Genomic DNA, 21,809 nt, shown 5'->3' with positions numbered 1-21,809 from the left:
TACAGCAACCAAAGGATACTAATGGTGCCATATGTCAAGGAACTTAGTCTCTTCACAAAAACTAAGTACAGGGGAAAACATTTAGAGATACAATAAAATGTCCCGTTTTTATGTTTTCATGGACTACAGTATTTGGTGTTGTTCCTGCAAAAATGTAAACTTCTCAGTGAATTTGCAATTTGAATACAACAGTAAATTATAATGCTATCATCTAAAACAAGTTATCTATATGCAGTTTAAGTTATTGATTACTTTTTGCTCCTGCAGGTCGAAGATGCAGGTTTGATCTGCCATTCTCCCTGGAAGCTAAAGGTTATTCAGCTGTTTGAGACCCAGAGAGTTCGACATGGTATGATGGCCCTTGGACCGAGCGGAGCTGGAAAAACCACTTGTATACATACCCTGATGAAAGCCATGACAGGTTAGATTTTGTAACATCTACTGTACTGGTTTCCTGATAAGGTTTTTGACTGTTTTTTTGTATTTTCACTTATGTACACTTTTTTTCTGCCATCATTTTTCATTCTTTGATGTCACACTTAATCCAGTTGTATCCAAAATATGGCTTATATTAACTTTTCTTAATATTTTAATGTAACCTTTTTTTTTTTTTAAATTTCCAAACTATTCATGTAACATGAAGTATCAATTGCCATGTTGAAGTGCTGAATGAGTTGAATTATATCGAGACCCACATGTGTCTTGTGGGCTCAAAAACAGTTACTTAAAAGTTTAGCATGTAGGAAACCATCAGTGCTTTATAACTACAGAAAAGTAATTGGTCAACATGTTCTTTGTGCAGAGTGTGGTCAACCGCACAGAGAAATGCGTATGAACCCCAAAGCCATCACTGCGCCTCAGATGTTTGGAAGACTGGATGTGGCCACAAATGACTGGACTGATGGCATCTTTTCTACACTTTGGAGGAAAACTTTGAGAGCAAAAAAAGGTCAGAAAAGTTTGTCATGCAAAATTAATTTCCGTTATTGAAGTTCAGAAACTGTTGAGGAGCACAACACCATGTTGCTCCTTGTACCCTAAGAGCCTTTGGTAGTGTATTAAATTGTCCAAGAAAAGAAAAACCTAAAATAAATTAAATTAACCAGCAGGGCTGAACTTACCAGAGTAGTGCACCATATCCCATGGGTTTTGGGGCCCCTTGGATATTTTGTTTTTGAATAGATGAAACATGTTATTTATGTATTCACACAAGAACATATTTGTCTTATAGGAGAGCACATTTGGATTGTACTAGACGGACCTGTTGATGCCATTTGGATTGAAAACTTAAACTCTGTTTTGGACGACAACAAAACTCTGACATTGGCAAATGGAGACCGTATACCAATGGCGCCCAACTGTAAGGTGGTTTTTGAGCCACATAACATTGACAATGCTTCTCCAGCCACCGTGTCACGTAACGGCATGGTGTTCATGAGCTCCTCTGTTCTCAGCTGGAGTCCAATTCTGGAGGTAAATTATTTATCTTGAATTGTATTTTCTAAAGCAACTTAAACCCCTTCTACTGAATGACTGTAGAATTTCAGATAAGAAATATCAGAGGTTTAAGATGATAGAAAGGCATTTGTAGCTCAAATAGCCACATGTTACAACACTAAGTTCACACCATGGAGATGCTGTCAACAAATGTCCTGCAACTGCTTGCTGCTGTCATGTTAATATAGATCAAAATCACTCAAGAATGTTTTCTGATTCTTTATAGAATCTATATCACAAATAATTAAGGCAGTTCTGAAGTCCAAACAGGTTCCAGGCCAGTGTTGCGAGCATTTACCTAAAAACGTGACTGAGTGTAGAAAGTGTGATGCTTGGCTTATACAAAGCAGCTTTTGGAGCTGCACTTTTTAAATTTTGGCACAAAAATAAAAAATCAGACAACAGCTGTATAAACAGTTAAGGACATATTCATCCAAAGTGTATACACTGACATTTTTGAAGTAATATGAATAACAATTTTCATATTTCTACAATGTCAACCATTCATATCTATGTGTTTACTGCTACCAGGGTTGGTTGAAGAAACGTTCTCCGCAGGAGGCAACGGTACTGCGAAAGCTGTTCTCTTCTTCCTTCTCTGAGCTATACCGCTTTAGCTTGCAGTCATTGGAGTTCAAGATGGAAATGTTGGAGGCCTTTGTCATCATGCAATGTATAAACATGCTGCAGGGACTTATTCCCCCAAAGGTAATATACATTTTAAAATATAACAACAATATACATATCTTTTGATTTCTGTTAAAGTTTAACAGCTAAGTCACAGAAACCATCTAACCCCACTTAGATGTTTTACTTGTAGTAAAGATAATCTTCAAGCAGTCGGAGGCAAAATAAAAGAAAGAAATTCAGCTTTTTTGAGGAACAAAAAGATAAACCACAAGTGGGACAGAACCGCCTGAGGACTTGAGAGAGAAGATTATGTCAAACCACAGATCTGAGAATCTATGATGAAATATCTACAGAAGTAGCAATACTCAGACAAACAACATCTTCATTACTGAATGTTCCAGTGTGATGAAACTAAGATGAAACGTTTTTAACACAAACCTAATGGAAAATGTGAAGAAAACCATACTTATCTTCATGCAGGAATAGTGGGTAGAATTTTTTTTATACTGGTAAGAGAAAACAGAAGAGAAGTGTAAAACAGAAAACCAGATAAGCTTCTTAAGTTCACCTTATAAAATGTTGATTCTCTGCCATCCGTTCGTTTTGGGGAAATCCTTGGAGAAATCACTTAGCTTGAATTTACCTTTTGCCCTTGATGACCATCTTTCAGCAAACCTTAAATTAATCATATGCTTAACAACCCATGTTTAGATTTTTATTGAGCAGTAATGTCAGAAAATGTAACAATTCCTTAATAAAAACCAGTATGGCACACTTGATAATGATTTATCATTATCAAATTAACATTAGGCTCGTGTTTACCAACCATGATCCCGAGGGCACTCTTCACTCTAGATTATAGATTTCCACTTCGTTTAGCACAAATGATTAACATAAATGGCTCAATTTTTGTCTAAACTAAAACAGAAACCTGTGCCATTTCTGTATTGCTTTCCAGTAGTTCAATCACCAGATGGTAGTGGCTTGTTTGCTTTTTTTAAACTTGTTTTCCATTCCATTTTTGTTTTGGACTCATTTTAACAATAAAGCAGAGCACTATGACTAACCAGTGCATGAAGTGTACTTCTGCCATTTGCTTACCATGTTTTTCTCAATTAATGAGATATGATTGTACCTTAATTTTTAATAGTCATTATCACTTTTTAGCTTTTCACAGTCAGTGAAATGTTTGCAAATGAAGCTAACATTTTTTACAGTCAAATGTTTTCTTCATTTCCCACTGACATGAAATGAAGCAAACAAACCGAGGGATATTTCAGTATTTCCTTTTTAAAATAGGGAGTTAACCAGCATTCCTGTACTTAATGTCTTTATATTAGGAACTATTTGGAATAAGACTGATAAGTCAAGCAAATGAATAAAATCCATGGTAAAAGTAGCTTAAAACACAACAAACTGTAGAAAACATAAGAGTAAAAAATACAGACAAAACCAACATATTTGGCCTCATTTTTTTATTTTACAATTTTAACCTTTTTGAAGTGAAAGTCACTTGTGCAAATTTTTTCAAGAACATTTTCACTATTCAGGAACAGTGTGGTGAGTTATCTTTGGAGCACCTGGAGCGACTTTACATCTTTGCCCTCATGTGGAGCTGCGGGGCTTTACTTGAGTTGGAGGACAGAAGGAAGATGGAGGCCTGGCTCAGAGGAAATGACAGTATCTGTTTAAACTTGCCAGACATTCCTTCACCCAGTGACAACACCATGTTTGACTACTATGTCACATCAGAAGGTAATTAAACAAGTATAAACACATATTGGGATCAGATGTCACGAAAAACAATCAGTTATTTTTTTAAAAGGTTAGAAAATAGGTTTGATGTTCTGTTTTGTTTTATTTTTATGTAAGTTATCAGAACTTACAGTCCCATATGATAAAATTACATGTCTAGAAGATGTATTTAAAACATATCCCTCATTTTCAGTGCTTATTTTCACATATCATTTCTCTCTTAAAATGTATGCCTTTCCAGGTCACTGGGTCCACTGGAACACCAGGGTTGAGGAATACTTTTATCCGTCTGAAATCACCCCAGAGTACAGCTCTATTTTGGTCCCCAATGTCGACAATGTTAGAACAGACTTCCTGATTCAGACTATTGCAAAGCAGGGCAAGGTAAAAAAGAAAATTAACAAGCTTTCACCTCAAGACTAATCTGAAATATCAGATGCAATCTTTTTGTCTGTAGGTTGTTCATACATCAGCATATGTTTTTTTTCCGTTTATTTTTGATGTGATACAAGATGAAGAGACAACTGTGGGCAGAAATGTTTAGCACAAGCAGTGTGAACCACATTTATTGGCACCCCTGCTGAAGACGTGTGAAAACCTTAAAGTAGAGTCACAGAAAAGCTTAATTATTCTGAAAAGTGTGGAAAGATCAAATCACAAATTTGACTACATTTATTCAGTTGAGGGAAAACTGAATAGATATTAAAGAAGAGAAGAGGGTGCAGTGAAGCCAAGAATCTGGACCATCTAGAGAGACTGGATAAATAGAAATTTTCTATATGATACAATAATGTCAATATTTCATAAAAGAGGACTACGTCCTGCCCTGTTGCCAATAGATAGCTAAATAAAATATTAAAAGCAGAGATGCCAACAAATGTATCAACTTTGATTTTATTAGAAACAATTAATTCTTCATTTGGATTGTTGTTTTTCTTCCCTCTGGGTGTGTTTGTAACTAAACACCTCAGGATTAGATTAATTTTTCTCTTTAATTTTAGAACTCAGCCTTATTTTAATATCAAATTTCTACAAACCAATGCATATTTTTATCTATTCCTGAGCACATTGAGCTTATGCTAATGTCCTAAGGAGAGGATAGATGTAACTAGAACATTTGACTTTAAAATGTGAAAAATAAATTACAAGTCAAACCCATGAAAAGCATGTCTGCTTTCTGCAGTAGCTCACTGTATCAAAACGGACATCAGGACAGAGTCATCAAATTAAACAATTGTTTACTCAGTGAAAACAGACAGTAAATGCCTCTTCTCCACATCATTTGCATTGTTTTATGTTCTTATTGAGATGTTTCCCTCAAGGGGACTTGAAACTAATTTCAAATGCAAATGTTTTCAAAGGCTGTTTTGCTGATTGGAGAGCAAGGAACAGCCAAGACTGTCATGATCAAAGGCTACATGTCAATGTATGATGCTGAGAGCCACATTGGAAAATGTCTCAACTTCTCTTCTGCTACTACACCTCTCATGTTCCAGGTAAAGATATTCAAAATAGTCTTCAACAGCTTAATAGAAATATAACTTACTGCTTCATTACATTTTCATTTTCTAGAATAAAACAATTTTCCTTTTGTGTCAGCACTCACCTTCATTTTGCCTTCGTCTTTAGTAGCATTCCCTGGTAACTTTGGCGTATTTTGTAGAGAACGGTTGAGAGCTTTGTGGACAAGAGGATGGGGACGACCTATGGTCCTCCTGCTGGAAAGAAAATGTCAATCTTTATAGATGATATTAACATGCCTGTCATCAATGAATGGGGAGACCAGGTTAGCAATCAGTCCTGAAATGGCTCTATCCAAACATTTAATCTTCATGTTGATAAAGTTTGAATTTGTAATAATATCCTCTTTGCTTTTTTGTACGTAGGTGACCAATGAGATTGTCAGACAGCTGATGGAGCAGAATGGCTTCTTCAACCTGGAGAAGCCAGGAGAGTTCACCAATATTGTTGACGTTCAGTTCCTGGCAGCCATGATTCATCCAGGAGGAGGGCGCAATGACATTCCACAGAGGCTGAAAAGGCAGTTCTCTGTCTTTAACTGCACACTTCCCTCCAATGCCTCCATAGATAAGATATTTGGTTAGTATAACGGTGTGAAAAGCATCAGAGATGTTATTTCAAAATGCTGTTGATTTATGTTTAGATTTTTTTTGACACCGTAATAAACTGGTAAAAAACAAAACTAGGTAGGGTCTAAGATATTCTACATCCTGTATCTTTGATAATAATGTATAATAATACCACAATTGGTTCCCTTATTGCACAGGTGTGATTGGTGAGGGCTACTTCTGCACTCAGCGAGAGTTCAGCAAAGAGGTTCAGAGCACTGTGCGTCGCTTAGTGTCTCTAACCCGACGTCTCTGGCAGATCACAAAGCTTAAGATGCTTCCGACTCCTGCAAAGTTTCACTACATCTTCAACCTGAGAGATCTGTCCAGGGTGTGGCAAGGGATGCTTACAACTACTGCTGAGGTAGTCAGCTCGGTCCAGGTGAGGTGGATTTTATGTTGTGTCTTCCTAGCTGTTCTTTTTAATAACTTGATTTTTATATCATGTTTAGATGTAAAGTATATTCATCATATCCCTGTGCAGGGGTTTGATTTATTAAGAAGTCTGTGGAAAAGAAATATTTAAATCCCAGCTTTATATCTATATATAAAGATATAGAGTGGCAGTATAACGGCATGATATATTATTAGATTAAATATTCACGATACTGGAGAGACATATGAGCGTCTCTTGGTAGAGATGAATTAAACAAAAAATATCTGCATTTAAAATTCAGTTCTTGCTGAGGTGGCCCACTCTACATTAGTATGTGGCCTTACTAAATAATTGAACACAGTCAAATTTATACTCTAGCTCAGACTGTCCTACATCCCTGCCGTGGCTCCTAGCCAAACTCAGATTGCTCTAGGGTAAAACTCATAACATTCAGTCAACAAAACAAGCCAACCAGAATATAGGGGCTGGTACTTGTTTCTAAGTTAATATACAAACTCATTTTGGACTACAGCAGTTCTTTCCTTTCGAAGACATGTCCCAGTTTGACTTTGCTCCTTTTTTTTTTTGCATTTGATTTGAGTAATCTTTGCTAACCTTCTGTCTTCATGGAAAACAATAATTTCCCAGGTGTTGCTGGCTCTGTGGAAGCATGAGTGTAAACGTGTGATAGCTGATAGATTCACAATGCCTGATGATGTGGAGTGGTTTGACCAAGCTCTGGTGAAGCTAGTGGGAGACGAGTTGGGGGAGGAGCTCAGGAACACGGTGGATTTTGGAGTAGACAGATACTTTGTTGACTTCTTAAGAGATGCACCAGAAGCTACAGGTATTCATGAAGCAGGAAAACTTGCCATATTTTCGAGTGGATATTTCCCATATTCTCTCTGACATTTAATTGTATTATTGTGAAACTATTTTCTCACAGGGGAGGAACCAGAAGATTCAGACTTTGATTTGCCCAAGGTGTATGAGCCTATTGAGTCATTTGAGAGTTTAAAGGAGCGTCTAAATATGTTCCTGTGTCATTATAATGAGAGCATCAGGGGTACCGGTATGGACATGGTCTTCTTTCAGGATGCGATGATACATTTGATCAAGGTACATTATCAACTATTATGTGGTGAACATAGTCACACATAGATCATTGCTTTTTTTTGCACAATTTCAAACACTATCAAAATGTGACCTCTACATGATCATTTAAACTTGTATATTTTACTTGAATATTTATAGCTACAATAAGGAACTTTGTGTTGTATACAAAGGTTAGTTATTTATATTAGGAACAGGTTTGATGTAAAACCCGTTAAAAAGCTGGGCAGTTTAACATGAATTCCCTTTATTTATTTAATTTTTTTTTATTTACTTAAAGACAAAATGATTGCGGATGTCAGAAATTACATATTAGGGATTAGCATGAGTAAATAGCTAAACCTACTAAATGAAATGAGCAGTATAACTATAAATATCCTAGAGAACATAGAAACTTTCCTCAACTCTCAGATTTTTAACTGTAGCATGTTCATGACATGCAGGTTAAAAGATTAAAGAATCAAACAAAGCTATTTTGCTGTAATAAATTTGGTTTTTCTGTTACCCACTTTTGTCTCTCTTCTTGCTTAAATGGCATTTTCAATGCATAGCAACCCATATCTCTGTTGAAAAGCTTATTACCTTTCACCCTTTTTGTCTTATTCTTTTTGTTTTCTTTTTTCCTTTTTTTTACATTTTTGAATGTTTCACTGATGCTACAAATTTTCAAAAGGATCTCATATATGGGCTAAGCGTCAGATTTCTCAGTACATCTTTACCAATGTGATATACTATCATGTTGACTAAATTAGAATATGCATACCGATGAGGGTTGTTTGTCAGAATAAAAATACCTTTAGAAAACGGCAACATGTGTTCTGGTATTAAACATACTGTCTTTAACCCCACATTCCTGTAATAAAAAACAGTTTGGTCTGAAGTAATGTTATAATCTCCTGAGAAATTAAAATGTCTTGGTTTTCATTAGTTGTAATATAATAATTATAATTTTCCAATTACAGGAAGAATTTCTCAAGTAGTCTGTGTGCAATGCATTTCACTGAGTGAATTAAGTTACTGAAATAAATGAACTCATCAATCATATTTTAACTTATTGAATATGACTTTACTGGCATGTCATCTTTCTTTTGCATGTTTACGTATGTTTTATGTATGCAGGTATCAAGAATAATTCGGACACCAGGAGGTAATGCCTTGTTAGTGGGTGTTGGAGGCTCTGGCAAACAGAGCCTGATCAGACTGGCCTCATTCATAGCTGGATACAAAACCTTCCAAATAACCCTCACACGGTAATGCTCTTACTCATTATCACAATTTTAATATTCATTTCCAAGATCTGTGGCATGAGAAAGTTGAAAAATCTGAGGTATAATCTTGAGTTTAGCTTTTGAATCATGATAAAAACAATTGAAATCTAGGTATTTATTGTAGCTCTTTGCATCCCTTATCGTTCTGCTTCTGCTGTTAGAACTTATTTATGAGAAAAAGAACAACTTTCTATTTTATTAACTTTTTGCTTCGTTTTCCTGTTCTCAATAATTTTTTTTATTATTTTTATCTCACTCTCTTTGTTACAGTCTGTGGCTGTCAAAGGTTTTTCCACATGTTCCCTGTGGGCACTTGTGGTCATCATATTTCCCTCTGGCTAAGTCTCTAACTGGGTTTGGTGGTTGCTATTAATATGAATGAGCCTTTTTTCCCCTCCTCTTGACTTGCCAAAGTATCTCCAGGGGAAACAGGCACTTCAGCTGCATGTTTACTTTATTTATTTTCTTCTGCTTACTCTTTTCTCTAGCATACAACAGACCCATGCACATTTGACCCTTTATTTAGTCTGGTGAAGCAAAATCTGCATCTTTAAATTATGACTCTGTAAATGTCTGTTGTCATTTTTTAATTCTTCAGAACAGTTTGTTCTTGATTGTTTCTTACGACAGCTTTGAGTGGCAGACAGTTTAATGCCATGGCAATGTTGTTTTCCACTCATGTTAATTATAAAGTCCGCTTCTCATTCGAAGGTGTTATACATAAGGATACGTTAAAGAAACACTTGTGGTTCTCCTACTCACCCACCAACAAATGGTTATACATTGACAAAAAATAAGTTAAAATGAACTCAGCAACACAAATTAAGTTAATAATTATGTAAATGCAAAATGTATTTACATATGTCAATAAATGTATTAAATACAAAACAGTAAGTACAACAATTATCATCAATAATCACAAATATCTTGTTTTTCTCTGTGCTACTTTGTAAATTCCAAAGTAGTAAAAAAGTTACATTTTCTGTGCGAGAGGTTTTTGGAAAGTACAACTTTTTTTCTGTAGGTATTTTTTCAATATTTTTCTAAATGTCTAAATTACATTTCTGTGTCATAAGCTGAATAGAAACAAGTGCCATGCTTTCGCTAATTACTCCTGGTGCTCGTTTATGCACCAGTAGATAAATATTTTTCACAAGCAACAAAGTTTACTCCAGTAGTCCCTAATGCATGGATAACCAACTAGTAATAAAGGCTGAAATTTGTTTATATGAAAATAATTTGAAGAAGTCTGCTGCAAGCCCCGTCCTCTGAAATTTTGACTAACAAATATTTTGAATTTGCTTAAATGTTGCAGCTCCTATAACACCACTAACTTGCTGGATGATCTGAAAAACTTGTACAAAACAGCTGGTCAGCAGGGAAAAGGTGTCAGCTTCATCTTTACCGACAACGAAATCAAAGATGAGTCCTATCTGGAGTACATGAACAATGTCTTATCATCTGGAGAGGTTAGAATCACAAATATGAAATGCTCAATGTTTTCCTTCACCTCCAATAATTTTCCCAAAAGGTTGGACTTTTCTATTATTTCAAATAGCTTTTTTTCTTCATATCTTCTGTACTCCTGATTTGATTCCTGTTCATAACTTTGTTGAGTTAAGATGCTCCGTCTGCCTCTCTGTGGTAGCACAGGTATCCTTATTTTCTCCCTTCCTCTTCTCTTTGACTCTTTCTCTGCCTCCTTTTCTGAATTACAATTTGAGCAGCAGATTCTTTAACAGGGGAGGCAAATTGAAGTGGGGACCCAGAAATAGGAGGCATTGTGACTGGGCACAGTTTATCAATAACAGATTTGTGTTTTGTGGAGAGTAGACTGTGTTGCACTGATTCTTGGGAAATAAGAAACGAAATGGAAAAATAAGCTCCATTTGTGAGACTGGTCAACCAGGTCACACAGAGACACCCCTGATGTCTCTCCTTGCAGCTTACAATTATGAACATAATATTTGAAATTAGCATGTCATTTTGGAATTACACTGTCCATTCTATCAGTTTTTAAAAATTAAAACAATTTTGCTTTTTGGAGGTTCACTGGGTAAAATGGAAACAATAATTTGCTTTGACAATGTGAATGTGAATCCTAATTTTCAGTCAAAACAGAAGACGCCAATTTTCATGCACATGAATTTTTTAAAGATTGGATGAACAATTAGTACAATTCTGCAATAGAGATATGTAACCTTTGCATCATTGCAAATTTAACAAAACAAGTATATTTTTATCTTTAGGTGTCCAATTTGTTTGCTCGTGATGAGATGGATGAAATCCTCAGTGATCTCATTCCTGTTATGCGGCGAGAGTTTCCAAAGCGACCACTGACCAATGAAAACCTGTACGAGTACTTCATGTCACGGGTCCGTCACAATCTCCATGTTGTTTTGTGCTTTTCGCCCGTTGGAGAAAAGTTTCGTAACAGGGCATTGAAGTTTCCTGCACTGATATCTGGCTGCACCATGGACTGGTTTAGCCGCTGGCCAAAAGATGCACTTGTTGCAGGTACATCACAAGGGCAACGTCTCATTATGGTGTGAATTGATTTGTTGGTAGCATTTGTTTGTTTAGATATACATAGTGTTTCATTGTATTCACTGCTTTGAATATGCTGGTATTTTTATGATTTATCAAAGCTCTATAAATATTTGGACCGCTCGTCAATATTTGTTTTTCAGAATTTAATGTAGTCTTTACGCAGGAACCTATCATTTTCAAACAGAAAGAGCAAGTACCACCAATGCTGGCGAACCCCTTTATAAAATGGTAAATAGATAAAATGAATAAAATCTATAAAAGAAACTGGAGTTTATGGGGACAGTGTAAGTAAAGTGAAAGTGAAGTCTATGAGGTTCAAAACAGTGCTTGAACCACAGAGTTGGAGTTTGACTGTAAGCCTTTAGAAGCATTTTAATATCAGACTAAAGATGACACTGGATATTAACATACAGACGTCAATTTGATCCTTACCACCAAAACTAAGGTGCATTAAAAACAGAAAATTTTGAGAGCTTTGGGGAACGACTACGACCAATTGCACCAACTTTTTAAATAAACCAAAAACGGAGTGTCACATTTTAAATCTTCTTTCTGTAAATTGTTGACTCATTCACAAATCCAGCTCTGCTGATACGTCAAACGATGGGAAAAAGTCAATAATTGAAATTCATCGCAGCCTGTCGTAAAGTTTGAATTTTAGAGCTACATTTATGTGTAGGCATGTCAACTTGGATTATTCCTTCTCATGTTTTATTCTGACTGATTCACACTTTCTTTTCCATGTGCATCCTGCCATTCAGTTTCAGAGCACTTCTTGTCTGCGTATGATATTGAGTGCTCACCGCAGATCAAACAGGAGGTAGTCCAGTGCATGGGCTCCTTCCAGGATGGTGTTGCAGAAAAGTGTGTGGAGTATTTTCAGAGGTACAGTATTTCAACACACTGGATGTTTAAGCTTGGAACCTTACATGACATAAAAAAAAGCACATTAAACATACAAAAACTTACATTAAGCAATACACTTACAAAATGCTTTTAAAATATTTGCGTCTTACTGATTTCACTTGTCTCTGCTTTTGATCTCTTGTAAATGTTCAAACAAATTTTAATATCAGATAAGCATACAACAATAATTTCTTTCTCCCAAATAGTTAACTTAAGAGTGCATGAAGAGATGACTGTAATTTTTGGCTTTCAATTGAGCTTTTTCTTAAGAGATAATATGGTATGCTAGTTTTTAGTTTTTTTTTTACTATGCATTCAAGTTGAAGAAGATGCTTAAGAGGTAAATTAAAATTTTGAGATTTGTGAGTTCCTAATATGTCATAAATGTATTCTAATGCTATCTTAACTGAACCTAGATACCGGCGATCCACCCATGTCACACCCAAGTCCTACCTGTCCTTCGTTCAAGGCTACAAGACGATCTATAAGGAGAAGAGATCTGAAGTCCAGACACTGGCCAATAGGTAAAGAGTAAAGGATAAATGAAATATGGTGTTAATAAAGTGCCCATGCATAATAACAAAAATGACCTATGTATAACCTCAAACAGTAACAACAATTCTTGTTTACCTGTATCATAATTCAGTCATAACTTATTTCACTACTGTAGTCATAGGTGAACTAATATTCAGCTTATTTCAGACTGCAAGCATTTCCAGTTTAATATTCAACACCATAGGGTCAAATTGTGGGTTAGAAATTAATTTGTCTCTGGTAAATCATGCTCATTTACCAGATCTTATTTCATGCTTACTTTCATTTGAAAACCAAACAAAGTGCATCAAGTACTAAGAGAGATTCCACACCTGAAAGCAACATAAAGTCTTTTCTTTAACGATTATTTACCCTAGAAGCTCTGAGATTTATTGGCAGCTGCTGAAGGGAGCTACCTTAACTTTAAAATAAAATCTGACTCATGACCCGAAAGATGAAATATCTCTGTAATGCCCAAGTATTTCAATTACCTGGTGCTAAACAGAGATTGATTCAAACTCAATCTCTGAGTTTGAATCAAACTCATTTGGGGCAGCCTAAAGCTTACAACTACTTTACAAACACAGTCATTTGTCCTGAATTAAAGATTTATACTAGATGGGCTTCCATCCACACTACCGTAACCCCCATGCTACAAATCTTCAGTATTTACATGAAACCTGAATGACTGTTTTTACTGTTTAGGATGAACACTGGCCTGAAAAAGCTGAAAGAAGCATCAGAATCAGTAGCAGCTCTGAGCAAGGAGCTGGAGGTGAAAGAAAAAGAGCTGCAGGTTGCCAATGACAAGGCTGATACGGTGAGCAGATTTGTTTTGCTTACATCTGAGTGGTTTCTGTTTCCATTTCCATTTTTAAAATAAATATGTACTTTGGGAAATTCTGTTTGTATTCTATGTGCATATGCATTCATTATCAGTGATAAAATCCAAAATATTTGTCTGTGTTAATGGGGGGAAAAAAACCTGTTGTTTTTGTCTCTCTCTTGTTTTCTTTGTTTTTTTATTAAATAATGTTTTCAAAAAAATCCCTTCAGCATAACATAGAGTCCCAGTCAGAAATCTACCTAATCTCATCATCTGATAAAAATCATGTTATTTAGCTCTTAAATATTTAACAATATCTTTTTCCATGTTGGAAAACTGGTGCCACATAAAACTTGAATGAATTTTTAAAACTAGAACAGGGTACCAGTTACAACAGATGTAAACCTCTGACAGGAAATGCAGACATTTAAGAGTATGCTCTAAGATTAAAGTTTTTGTGTGATGTGATTCTGCTGAAAAGTGTGCAGCAATCCATGTTTAATCAGGATGGGTGGATTTGTGTCTTAGCTTGTAACTTTAACCATGTTCCACACATTATTTTAAACTTGTGTGTTAGTCAGCTATGGTGCGAGATTTCATTTTCACCCTGCTGTGTGGTAAAAAGTGAACACTGCGATACACATGGACATGACTCATTTTTTCTTCCAGGTTCTCAAAGAGGTGACAGTAAAAGCCCAGGCGGCAGAGCGGGTAAAGGTCGAAGTACAGAAAGTGAAGGACAAGGCTCAAGCCATTGTGGACAGCATTTCAGCTGACAAGGCCATTGCTGAGGAGAAGCTAGAAGCTGCACGGCCAGCTCTGGAGGAGGCAGAGGCTGCACTACAGGTGTGGCACTCATAACCATTAATATTCAATATGCAATTACCAGGTTTTACCTCAGCTTTTGTTTTTCTTTTTTTTTTTCTTGAGAGGGCTGATTTAATTTTGTTTTTGTGTATGTGAATAAAGTCCACTGACTTAGATTGTTCTAGATGCTAACACAGATTAGTTTCAGCTTGCAGACTGTGCTACCATGCACAACAAAACAGTTGAAGATAATGATTATTTGTTTTGGAACCAAAGAACTGCACAATAGAAAATTACCTGGCAATCATAGAAGATGATAGTACTCACGCATTATTACGGTGTTATTTCCCCTCTTCCTCCCCACATTGTTCTTAATAATAAAGCATCTGGCATTCATGAATGCCTGAACTAAGTGTGACATGTTGCAGGAAACTTAAACAGATGAGACTCTTGGGTATTAATCATCGATGCCATGGTCCTGCAAATCGCAATGCAAGTCAAAAATTTGAGGCTTGTTCCCTGGCAAAAATAAATAAATGAGCAAGACGTGCTCTTCCAAGAAAATGAAAATGACAAAAACACTGCAGACTGTTTCCCTTCAAGATAACTGTTGCCTTGAGCTCTATATTTTGTTGGAACAACAGATTTTTATACACAAATGTGTCCTCCAGTGTAGTAAATCTCTGCCAACTTGTTTATTTCTGCAGTATTTGATTTCATTCCATTTTTGCCTAGACTTGAGATTAAGTATGCTTTGAAAGTTTTGAATAAAGAATTTGGCAAAAACATCCAAACGAGTAATTACCTCCACTACAATTTATGAAATATATAGAAATAAAAAAAAAATGCAATTATAGTGATTTATTTAATGGGAGAGAAGAAAAAGACTCTGCGTTGCACCAGGTTTTAAAATTGATGGAGTACGCATAAGCCACAATACATCACACTCTAAAAACATAGGTTATGTAATGTAATGGTCAGAAAAAACTGTAAATATCCCAAGAATAAAATGTTTGATCTATTCATACCTTATGCTGTTGATGAGAGTTGTTGTAGAAAGATATATAACATGTTTTGTTTTAGTATCCCTCCTGGAGTTTACCCAGATTCCTCTTTAAAACCCCATCATTAATGGTTTTTGAATAGGTTGAGTCTGACTTTTGGCTGTGATGATGCTTCATTTGTCAATGTGTTTTCATATTGTTTTTTGACTTATTTAATCTGATTTTGGATCATTATCTGCATTCGGGTCCAACTTCATGAATTCCTCCTCATTCCTGTCACGTTAAGAGAAAGCCATTGCCCTGGTGAAACATCAAGCATAGTGAGCCCTAAATTGACTACATTGTATAACTGCATGAACTATGTAGCTTAAAGCTCATTTAAATGCAGATACATAACCAGATGATATAGGGAAGCACCATTAATTTAAGTGCCTTTACATTGTAGTAAGAACTGCAAGTGAGGATAAGTTTCAGTTGAACTGCATTAAATTTGCATTTCTTATTTGGTTTTTATTGTGACCAGTTTGTGTTATGATGCCTTTTAAGGATGTTTCTTTCTCTACAAGTAATCAAGCAGGTTTAGATTAGGGAATGACAAATGTACCAAAGACATGCTTTGAAGAGCATATGAGTCAAATTAGTGTCAATTAAGGAACAACTCATGAATTCTTCCATGTTTGTTTATGTAATTTATGGCAGTATAACAGGTGAACAAAATGGATTAAGGACTGTGTGTTACAGTAGATTTCTGTGCTTATTTGTGCATGATGTGTACATGATAATTTTCAGTACTAGTTTGTTTTGCATCAGGGTCTCACTTGATTCTCTTTAGAACTTGATGTGCCAAGTGTCTAAAGTTGTTGGTCTGGAAACTAGAGCTACATTGTGATTATACATGTCCCACTGGGTAGGCGATTTCCCACCAATGTGCTATGCCAAGCTGCTCCTTAATTATAATTTTTTTTAATTGAAAAAAATGTAAAATAATTTTCTAATTAATTGTTGCATAAGGAAACAATGGATTTACAACGACATTGAATTCACAAAGAGACAACCCTTTGCAAAGGGTTGTCTCTTTCAGTCTGTTGTAATAATGTCTTATCTTTACTAATTCATATTGCCTCCATTGAATGACATCATTAAAAACAAATCACATTGTTCTTTTTTCATATCACATATTTTCTGTAAGCTTTTTTTGACATACTCAACCATTCGTTCTAGCTCTGTCCCCATTTTTCTTGTTTTCCACTCTGCACAATGAGTACCAATAACTACTCTGACGCATCTTAAGCAGCCGCCTAGCAAATAAGAAAATAGTGCAACATACTTTTTTGCATTGAAAAATTGACTGCTTAGAAAATAGAAATAGAAATGTTATTCATCTTTTTCTGCCCCGTTTATGTAAAAACATATCTTGGATGTTTCCTTTATTTTTTCAAACATAGACAATCAAGCCATCAGATATCGCCACTGTACGGACACTTGGACGGCCTCCCCACCTCATCATGCGCATCATGGATTGTGTGCTGCTACTCTTCCAGAGGAGGATCAATAGTGTGAAGATCGATCCGGAGAAAAACTGCATCACTCCCTCCTGGCAGGAGTCTCTAAAACTCATGACAGCTGGAAACTTCCTAGGCAGCTTGCAGGTGCACTTTTAAAATTACATTATGTAGATGTAAAAAAACATAAAATTTGCTCAGATGAATTTCAAAACCATTGATTTTAGCGATAAAGTTGTTGGTTTAATGAATCGTGTATCCTGTTTTCGGTTCTGTATTTTACTTTTCTTGCTGTAAACAGACAGAAGGTCCAGATTCTTTTTCTGTCTTAAACAAAACCATCCTACATCATAATATCCCACCTCTATTTTTTTTAACATCTTTGTTTCTTTTGAAGCAATTCCCCAAAGACACCATTAATGAAGAAACAGTGGAGCTGCTGCAGCCCTATTTTGATATGCCTGACTACAACATTGAAACAGCCAAGAGAGTGTGTGGTAATGTTGCTGGCCTCGCCTCCTGGACTAAAGCCATGGCCTCCTTCTTCTCCATAAACAAGGAAGTTTTACCCTTGAAGGTAATGTTTGTGAGGTAAATCACCTTTATTGATGCTGCAGAAATTCAGACTACATCTGCAGACAAAACAATGTCTTAAAAAGCAGACTTCACTACAATAAAATAGTGAACACTTTCCTAAAAATTTATTCACTGAACAGCTGGGCTGATGCTCCTTTGGGGCATTCTATGAATAAGACGTTATTACAATGCAGCAGAGAGTTTTCTTTTTGTTTTTGTTTTCGTTTTGCACAGAAAAACCTCAGGCTACATAAACTACGCAATTTCATGATTTATTTATGCTGTACATAATAAAACTTTTAAGATGTCATTCTCAGAAAGAGAAATTATGGGAATGAAAAATAAAGTAAAATAAGCACTTTAGATATGTATAAACACAAAGGCCTGGATATTGAGTTGAATGTTAAACATCATGGCATCAAATACTATATAAAACCAAATAGGATTCATTTCAGCCATCGCTGTAACTCCAAAGTAAAAGGAATTGTTTCCATTAAAGTGATCACTTAAAATGCTATGATTAAGACCAACATTTCAATGCATTCATATGAATTGTATTTTGTATGTATTATTTATGAGTAAAGAAGGACTCCATTTAGATGTTAATGTTGTCCACACAACTAAACATCATTGAAATGGATAGAAATAAAACTGACACATTAGGCCTGACAAAGTCTGCACATTATTACATCAAAGCAAGGCCTTTATCAGTCAAGCATGAGTTCAGAACCTTCTTCAAATAGTCATTGGGAGATTGATCAGATATGTTCAGCTTTGCTTAAAAATGACTCTATTTTTGTTCTTTTAACTCATCAGTCGCCTCTAGGTTTACATTGTTCAACTGATCAATAGCGATGGTGCATGTGTTGCTGCAAAACTCAACAAAATCTTGAAGTGCATAAAAACCCATATTTATCATCATGGTACCAGATCACGTTGGCCTTTTAGAAATTTCAAAAACCTTTTATATTCTGTCTCACTTGACAGTGAATCAGACACTTTATTCTTCATGTTTAAAACGTCAGATGAAGCATAGCAGTGACTGCAGCTGGACCTGAATGAATCATGCAATGTGGAGACTCGCGCAGATACACATGTTGCAAACAGTTACTTTTATTAAAAAGTTAAGCAAACAACCTACAGGTAGACACACACAGACCACTACAGTGCTTGACCGGGCAGTCAGAGCGCCAAATATCACCCATGAATGGGTGATATATACATAACACAATTGTTGCTCAAATACTTTTAATTTCTAACTCCTAACTTCCTACATAACACAATTAGATGCACTGAGGTACTTGTGTGTTCATCCAAGTGACTATGCCAACCTATCTAGCATAATTCACCAATTAACAGATGTTTCCGCCAACTGCTTTAACTCTGTGATTTTATACAGAAATCCCACTGAGCCAAACTCCCTGGTGGTCTTCTATTTTTATCAGCAGCAGTGTGATAAGACCACAACCAGCAGCAGAGTACAGCAGGAAACAGGACACATGATTAACGAATAAACACGTAGAAAGGAGGTTCTTGTTGATATCAAACAATCTAAGCTTACTCAAGACAAACATTTTGCTTTTGACCTCATAGGGTTTGCCTTGTTGAAATAGAAGAATATTTTGAAGGCTGGGCAAATTCTGTTCGCTTACCCTTTTTTTTTTTTTCAATACCATTATTAAACTATTGTAATATTATTTATACTACTATGAGGGACAGACTGTGGCTATAAAAAAGGTACAAAGGAAGTTATCCACACTCAGCACGGGGTATCACAATAATTTAATCTTCTGCCAGCTCAACCTAAAAAAGTGGAATATATTGAAACCCAGCAGGGTTTTGTGTGTTATGAAGACATTAAAATAATTTGTGCCATCATTCAGGTGCAGGTTCCATCAAGTCAGCTGAGGAATAATTTAACCACTTTTGTTACACTAGTTATTATCTGTCTTGTAAACCATAGCTGGGTCTTTTTTTAATTTATTTTCGACTTGTATATCAGATACCCTTTTTTTTTTTTTTTACATACTTTTAAATATGTCTTGAAAACCTGACGTGTACTCTGGACTGCTGTGTTAAGTTAGGTTTCCTAGAATTTGGGACAAGGCAGAATTTCCGATTCAAAATCAAGGAAAAATTGATGACACAAGAAGAAATTGAATATCCTCTGGTGGTCAGCACAGACTTGAAGGAAACGTGGATGAACACTGTCAGGGACTTTTAGTATTATTATTCTTGAGGCCACTGTCACACCTCATCTGCATGAATAATATCAGCTGGGCCAAAGTCTTTTAGACTACTCAGTATGAGATTTGAAAGAGGAAGGTGGGGCTGCGCAGGATATAAAGACAGTCAGCAAAATCTGAAAAACACCTTTTTATTAAGACACCGCTAAACTCAGATGTATTTAAACAATATTAGAGATTGGAAACAAGATTTTTGTAAACATGAAACCAGTCTTTAATTATCATAGAAAATATAGTACAAATATTATGGCTAACCAATATGAAAAAAAAATGTCATGAAAAACACACCGGTTCTAATATGAGTCATTTTTAACTCACTTATGGAAGAATGTAGACTGCAACTCATAAATCTAAGGATTGATTTTAAGGGAAGTGACCATTTCCATCTACATAAACAGCTTTTACTTCATTTGATAAAGAGTAATAAGGACAAAAATTAAGCCATTTGCAGGCCATATTTCTCTTAAGAGTTAAATGTAGCAATAAGAAATATCCTGAAGGAGGCTTACTTGCTGTGCTGCTGGAGGCCACTTTCCACCAACCTTGGCTTTGTTCTATAAAAAGATTCATGCATTCTTTTTCAGTCTGTTTTTTTTGTTGCTTTTTTTAGTTTGTCCTTGTAAGAACTGGTTTTGAGAAAAATAAATATTCTAAAGCATGAGAATTATTTTAAAGCTTTAAAAGTGTGCATTTAAATTTTGACTTGATTAAATATTTTATTTGCTCTGTTCTTTCATCTGAATGTCCTTTGCATCTCTTCTTCTCTGTTACTAGGTAATAGTGGCCTTATTTTTAGTCTTATTTTCTCTGTTCAGTGTCTCATCTTCACCTTTACGTCTCCCTTCTTCCCGCTTCCATTATGCCTCTTCTGACTGCCTCGACTTTCTTTCTACTTCTATTACTTTCTTTCTCACACATACTAACACCCATATTCTGTTTTCATCTCGTGGTCCGCAACATCCGAAACAACCCCGCTGCCTCTCATCCTGACCTTTTCCTTAAGCATGGAGCATGGTCTAGCAATTGATTTTCTGGTTTACGGCTCAGCGATGGCTTTCTTTTCAGCAAACCAGCCAGACTGTGAGACGACAGACAGGGAGACAGACGAGCATGAATGGTCTTTTTCGATGTCAATTAATAATGAATGGAAGTGGCAGACTCCCTTTTGGCCAAGCCAACCAAGAAGATTTCAGCACAGATTACCTCACAACCTTTCAGTAAATCTCTGTTTCTAAATAATTTTCAATTCCTTATTTATTGCACCAGCAATACTTCATTTTTTATTTATTTATTTTTTTGCTTTTGCCTCTATTTAAATCATTCTTTTTTGTTTGTTGTGTTTGTCTTTTTTCTGGCAACCTTTCAATGTTTACTTACAGTTCTTTGGCTTCCACATTTCCTCCTTTATCTTTTCTCTATCATATACTGGTGGACTTTTGAATCTGAAAGTCTTTAGCTCTGGAGAGTCTCTTAAAGTCTGTAATGAAAAGAATTGTTTTTATGCTTTTTTATATCATATTTTATGTAAACGCATAACTTTTAAAAGTTCCAGTAAGACTAACATTGCAAAAGTGAGAAATATATCTATTCTTTCACAAGTTTGAAAAAATAAAATGAAATAAATGGCCGGCTGCAGTACCTTTACTTCTTATGTCAACTCCTTGAATCTCCACTTTCTCTGATCCTTTGTCCTTTCTTTCTTTGTGTATAACAAAAAATAAACTCTGCCTACTTTGTCTGTGAGGATGGTAAGTATAACCAAGTTCTATCTTTTCTTATTTTCGTTAGGCCAATCTTGCGGTGCAAGAAAATCGCTTGGCCTTGGCCAATGTGGACCTGGAAAAAGCTCAGGCTGAGCTGGATGCCAAGCAGGCAGAGCTGGACGTGGTGCAGGCGGAGTATGAGAAGGCCATGATGGAGAAACAGGTCAACATTTTATTGACTCCTTAAACACACAACATATTTATACTACATTTTCAAATGTGTTAATGGGAAATTGCGATGAAACTACTTTTTATATATATATTTTTGATGCTCTGTAAAATATTTGGATTTTGTTGATAAACTAACACAACTAAAAGTAGCACACA

The 21,809-nt window shown here is 35.7% G+C and overlaps 1 protein-coding gene across 1 annotated transcript in view; it reads left to right on the top strand.

Moving 5' to 3' along the window:
- Window positions 1–21,809, top strand: part of dnah5 (dynein, axonemal, heavy chain 5) — a 92,478-nt gene that overhangs the window by 42,679 nt on the left and 27,990 nt on the right. The window contains exons 47-68 of the mRNA XM_028012637.1: window positions 268–421; window positions 803–949; window positions 1,232–1,473; window positions 2,029–2,205; window positions 3,678–3,882; window positions 4,124–4,266; window positions 5,244–5,378; window positions 5,546–5,668; window positions 5,769–5,982; window positions 6,170–6,393; window positions 7,036–7,234; window positions 7,334–7,506; window positions 8,620–8,750; window positions 10,084–10,237; window positions 11,018–11,285; window positions 12,080–12,203; window positions 12,641–12,748; window positions 13,464–13,578; window positions 14,254–14,430; window positions 16,841–17,044; window positions 17,295–17,474; window positions 21,508–21,645. Coding sequence (XP_027868438.1) covers window positions 268–421; window positions 803–949; window positions 1,232–1,473; window positions 2,029–2,205; window positions 3,678–3,882; window positions 4,124–4,266; window positions 5,244–5,378; window positions 5,546–5,668; window positions 5,769–5,982; window positions 6,170–6,393; window positions 7,036–7,234; window positions 7,334–7,506; window positions 8,620–8,750; window positions 10,084–10,237; window positions 11,018–11,285; window positions 12,080–12,203; window positions 12,641–12,748; window positions 13,464–13,578; window positions 14,254–14,430; window positions 16,841–17,044; window positions 17,295–17,474; window positions 21,508–21,645 — 3,735 coding nt within the window. The remainder of the gene's footprint in view (window positions 1–267; window positions 422–802; window positions 950–1,231; window positions 1,474–2,028; window positions 2,206–3,677; window positions 3,883–4,123; window positions 4,267–5,243; window positions 5,379–5,545; window positions 5,669–5,768; window positions 5,983–6,169; window positions 6,394–7,035; window positions 7,235–7,333; window positions 7,507–8,619; window positions 8,751–10,083; window positions 10,238–11,017; window positions 11,286–12,079; window positions 12,204–12,640; window positions 12,749–13,463; window positions 13,579–14,253; window positions 14,431–16,840; window positions 17,045–17,294; window positions 17,475–21,507; window positions 21,646–21,809) is intronic.

This window comes from Xiphophorus couchianus, chromosome 3, assembly GCF_001444195.1.
Source record: "Xiphophorus couchianus chromosome 3, X_couchianus-1.0, whole genome shotgun sequence".
NCBI lineage: Eukaryota > Metazoa > Chordata > Actinopteri > Cyprinodontiformes > Poeciliidae > Xiphophorus > Xiphophorus couchianus.
This window is presented reverse-complemented; position numbering and strand designations above follow the sequence as displayed.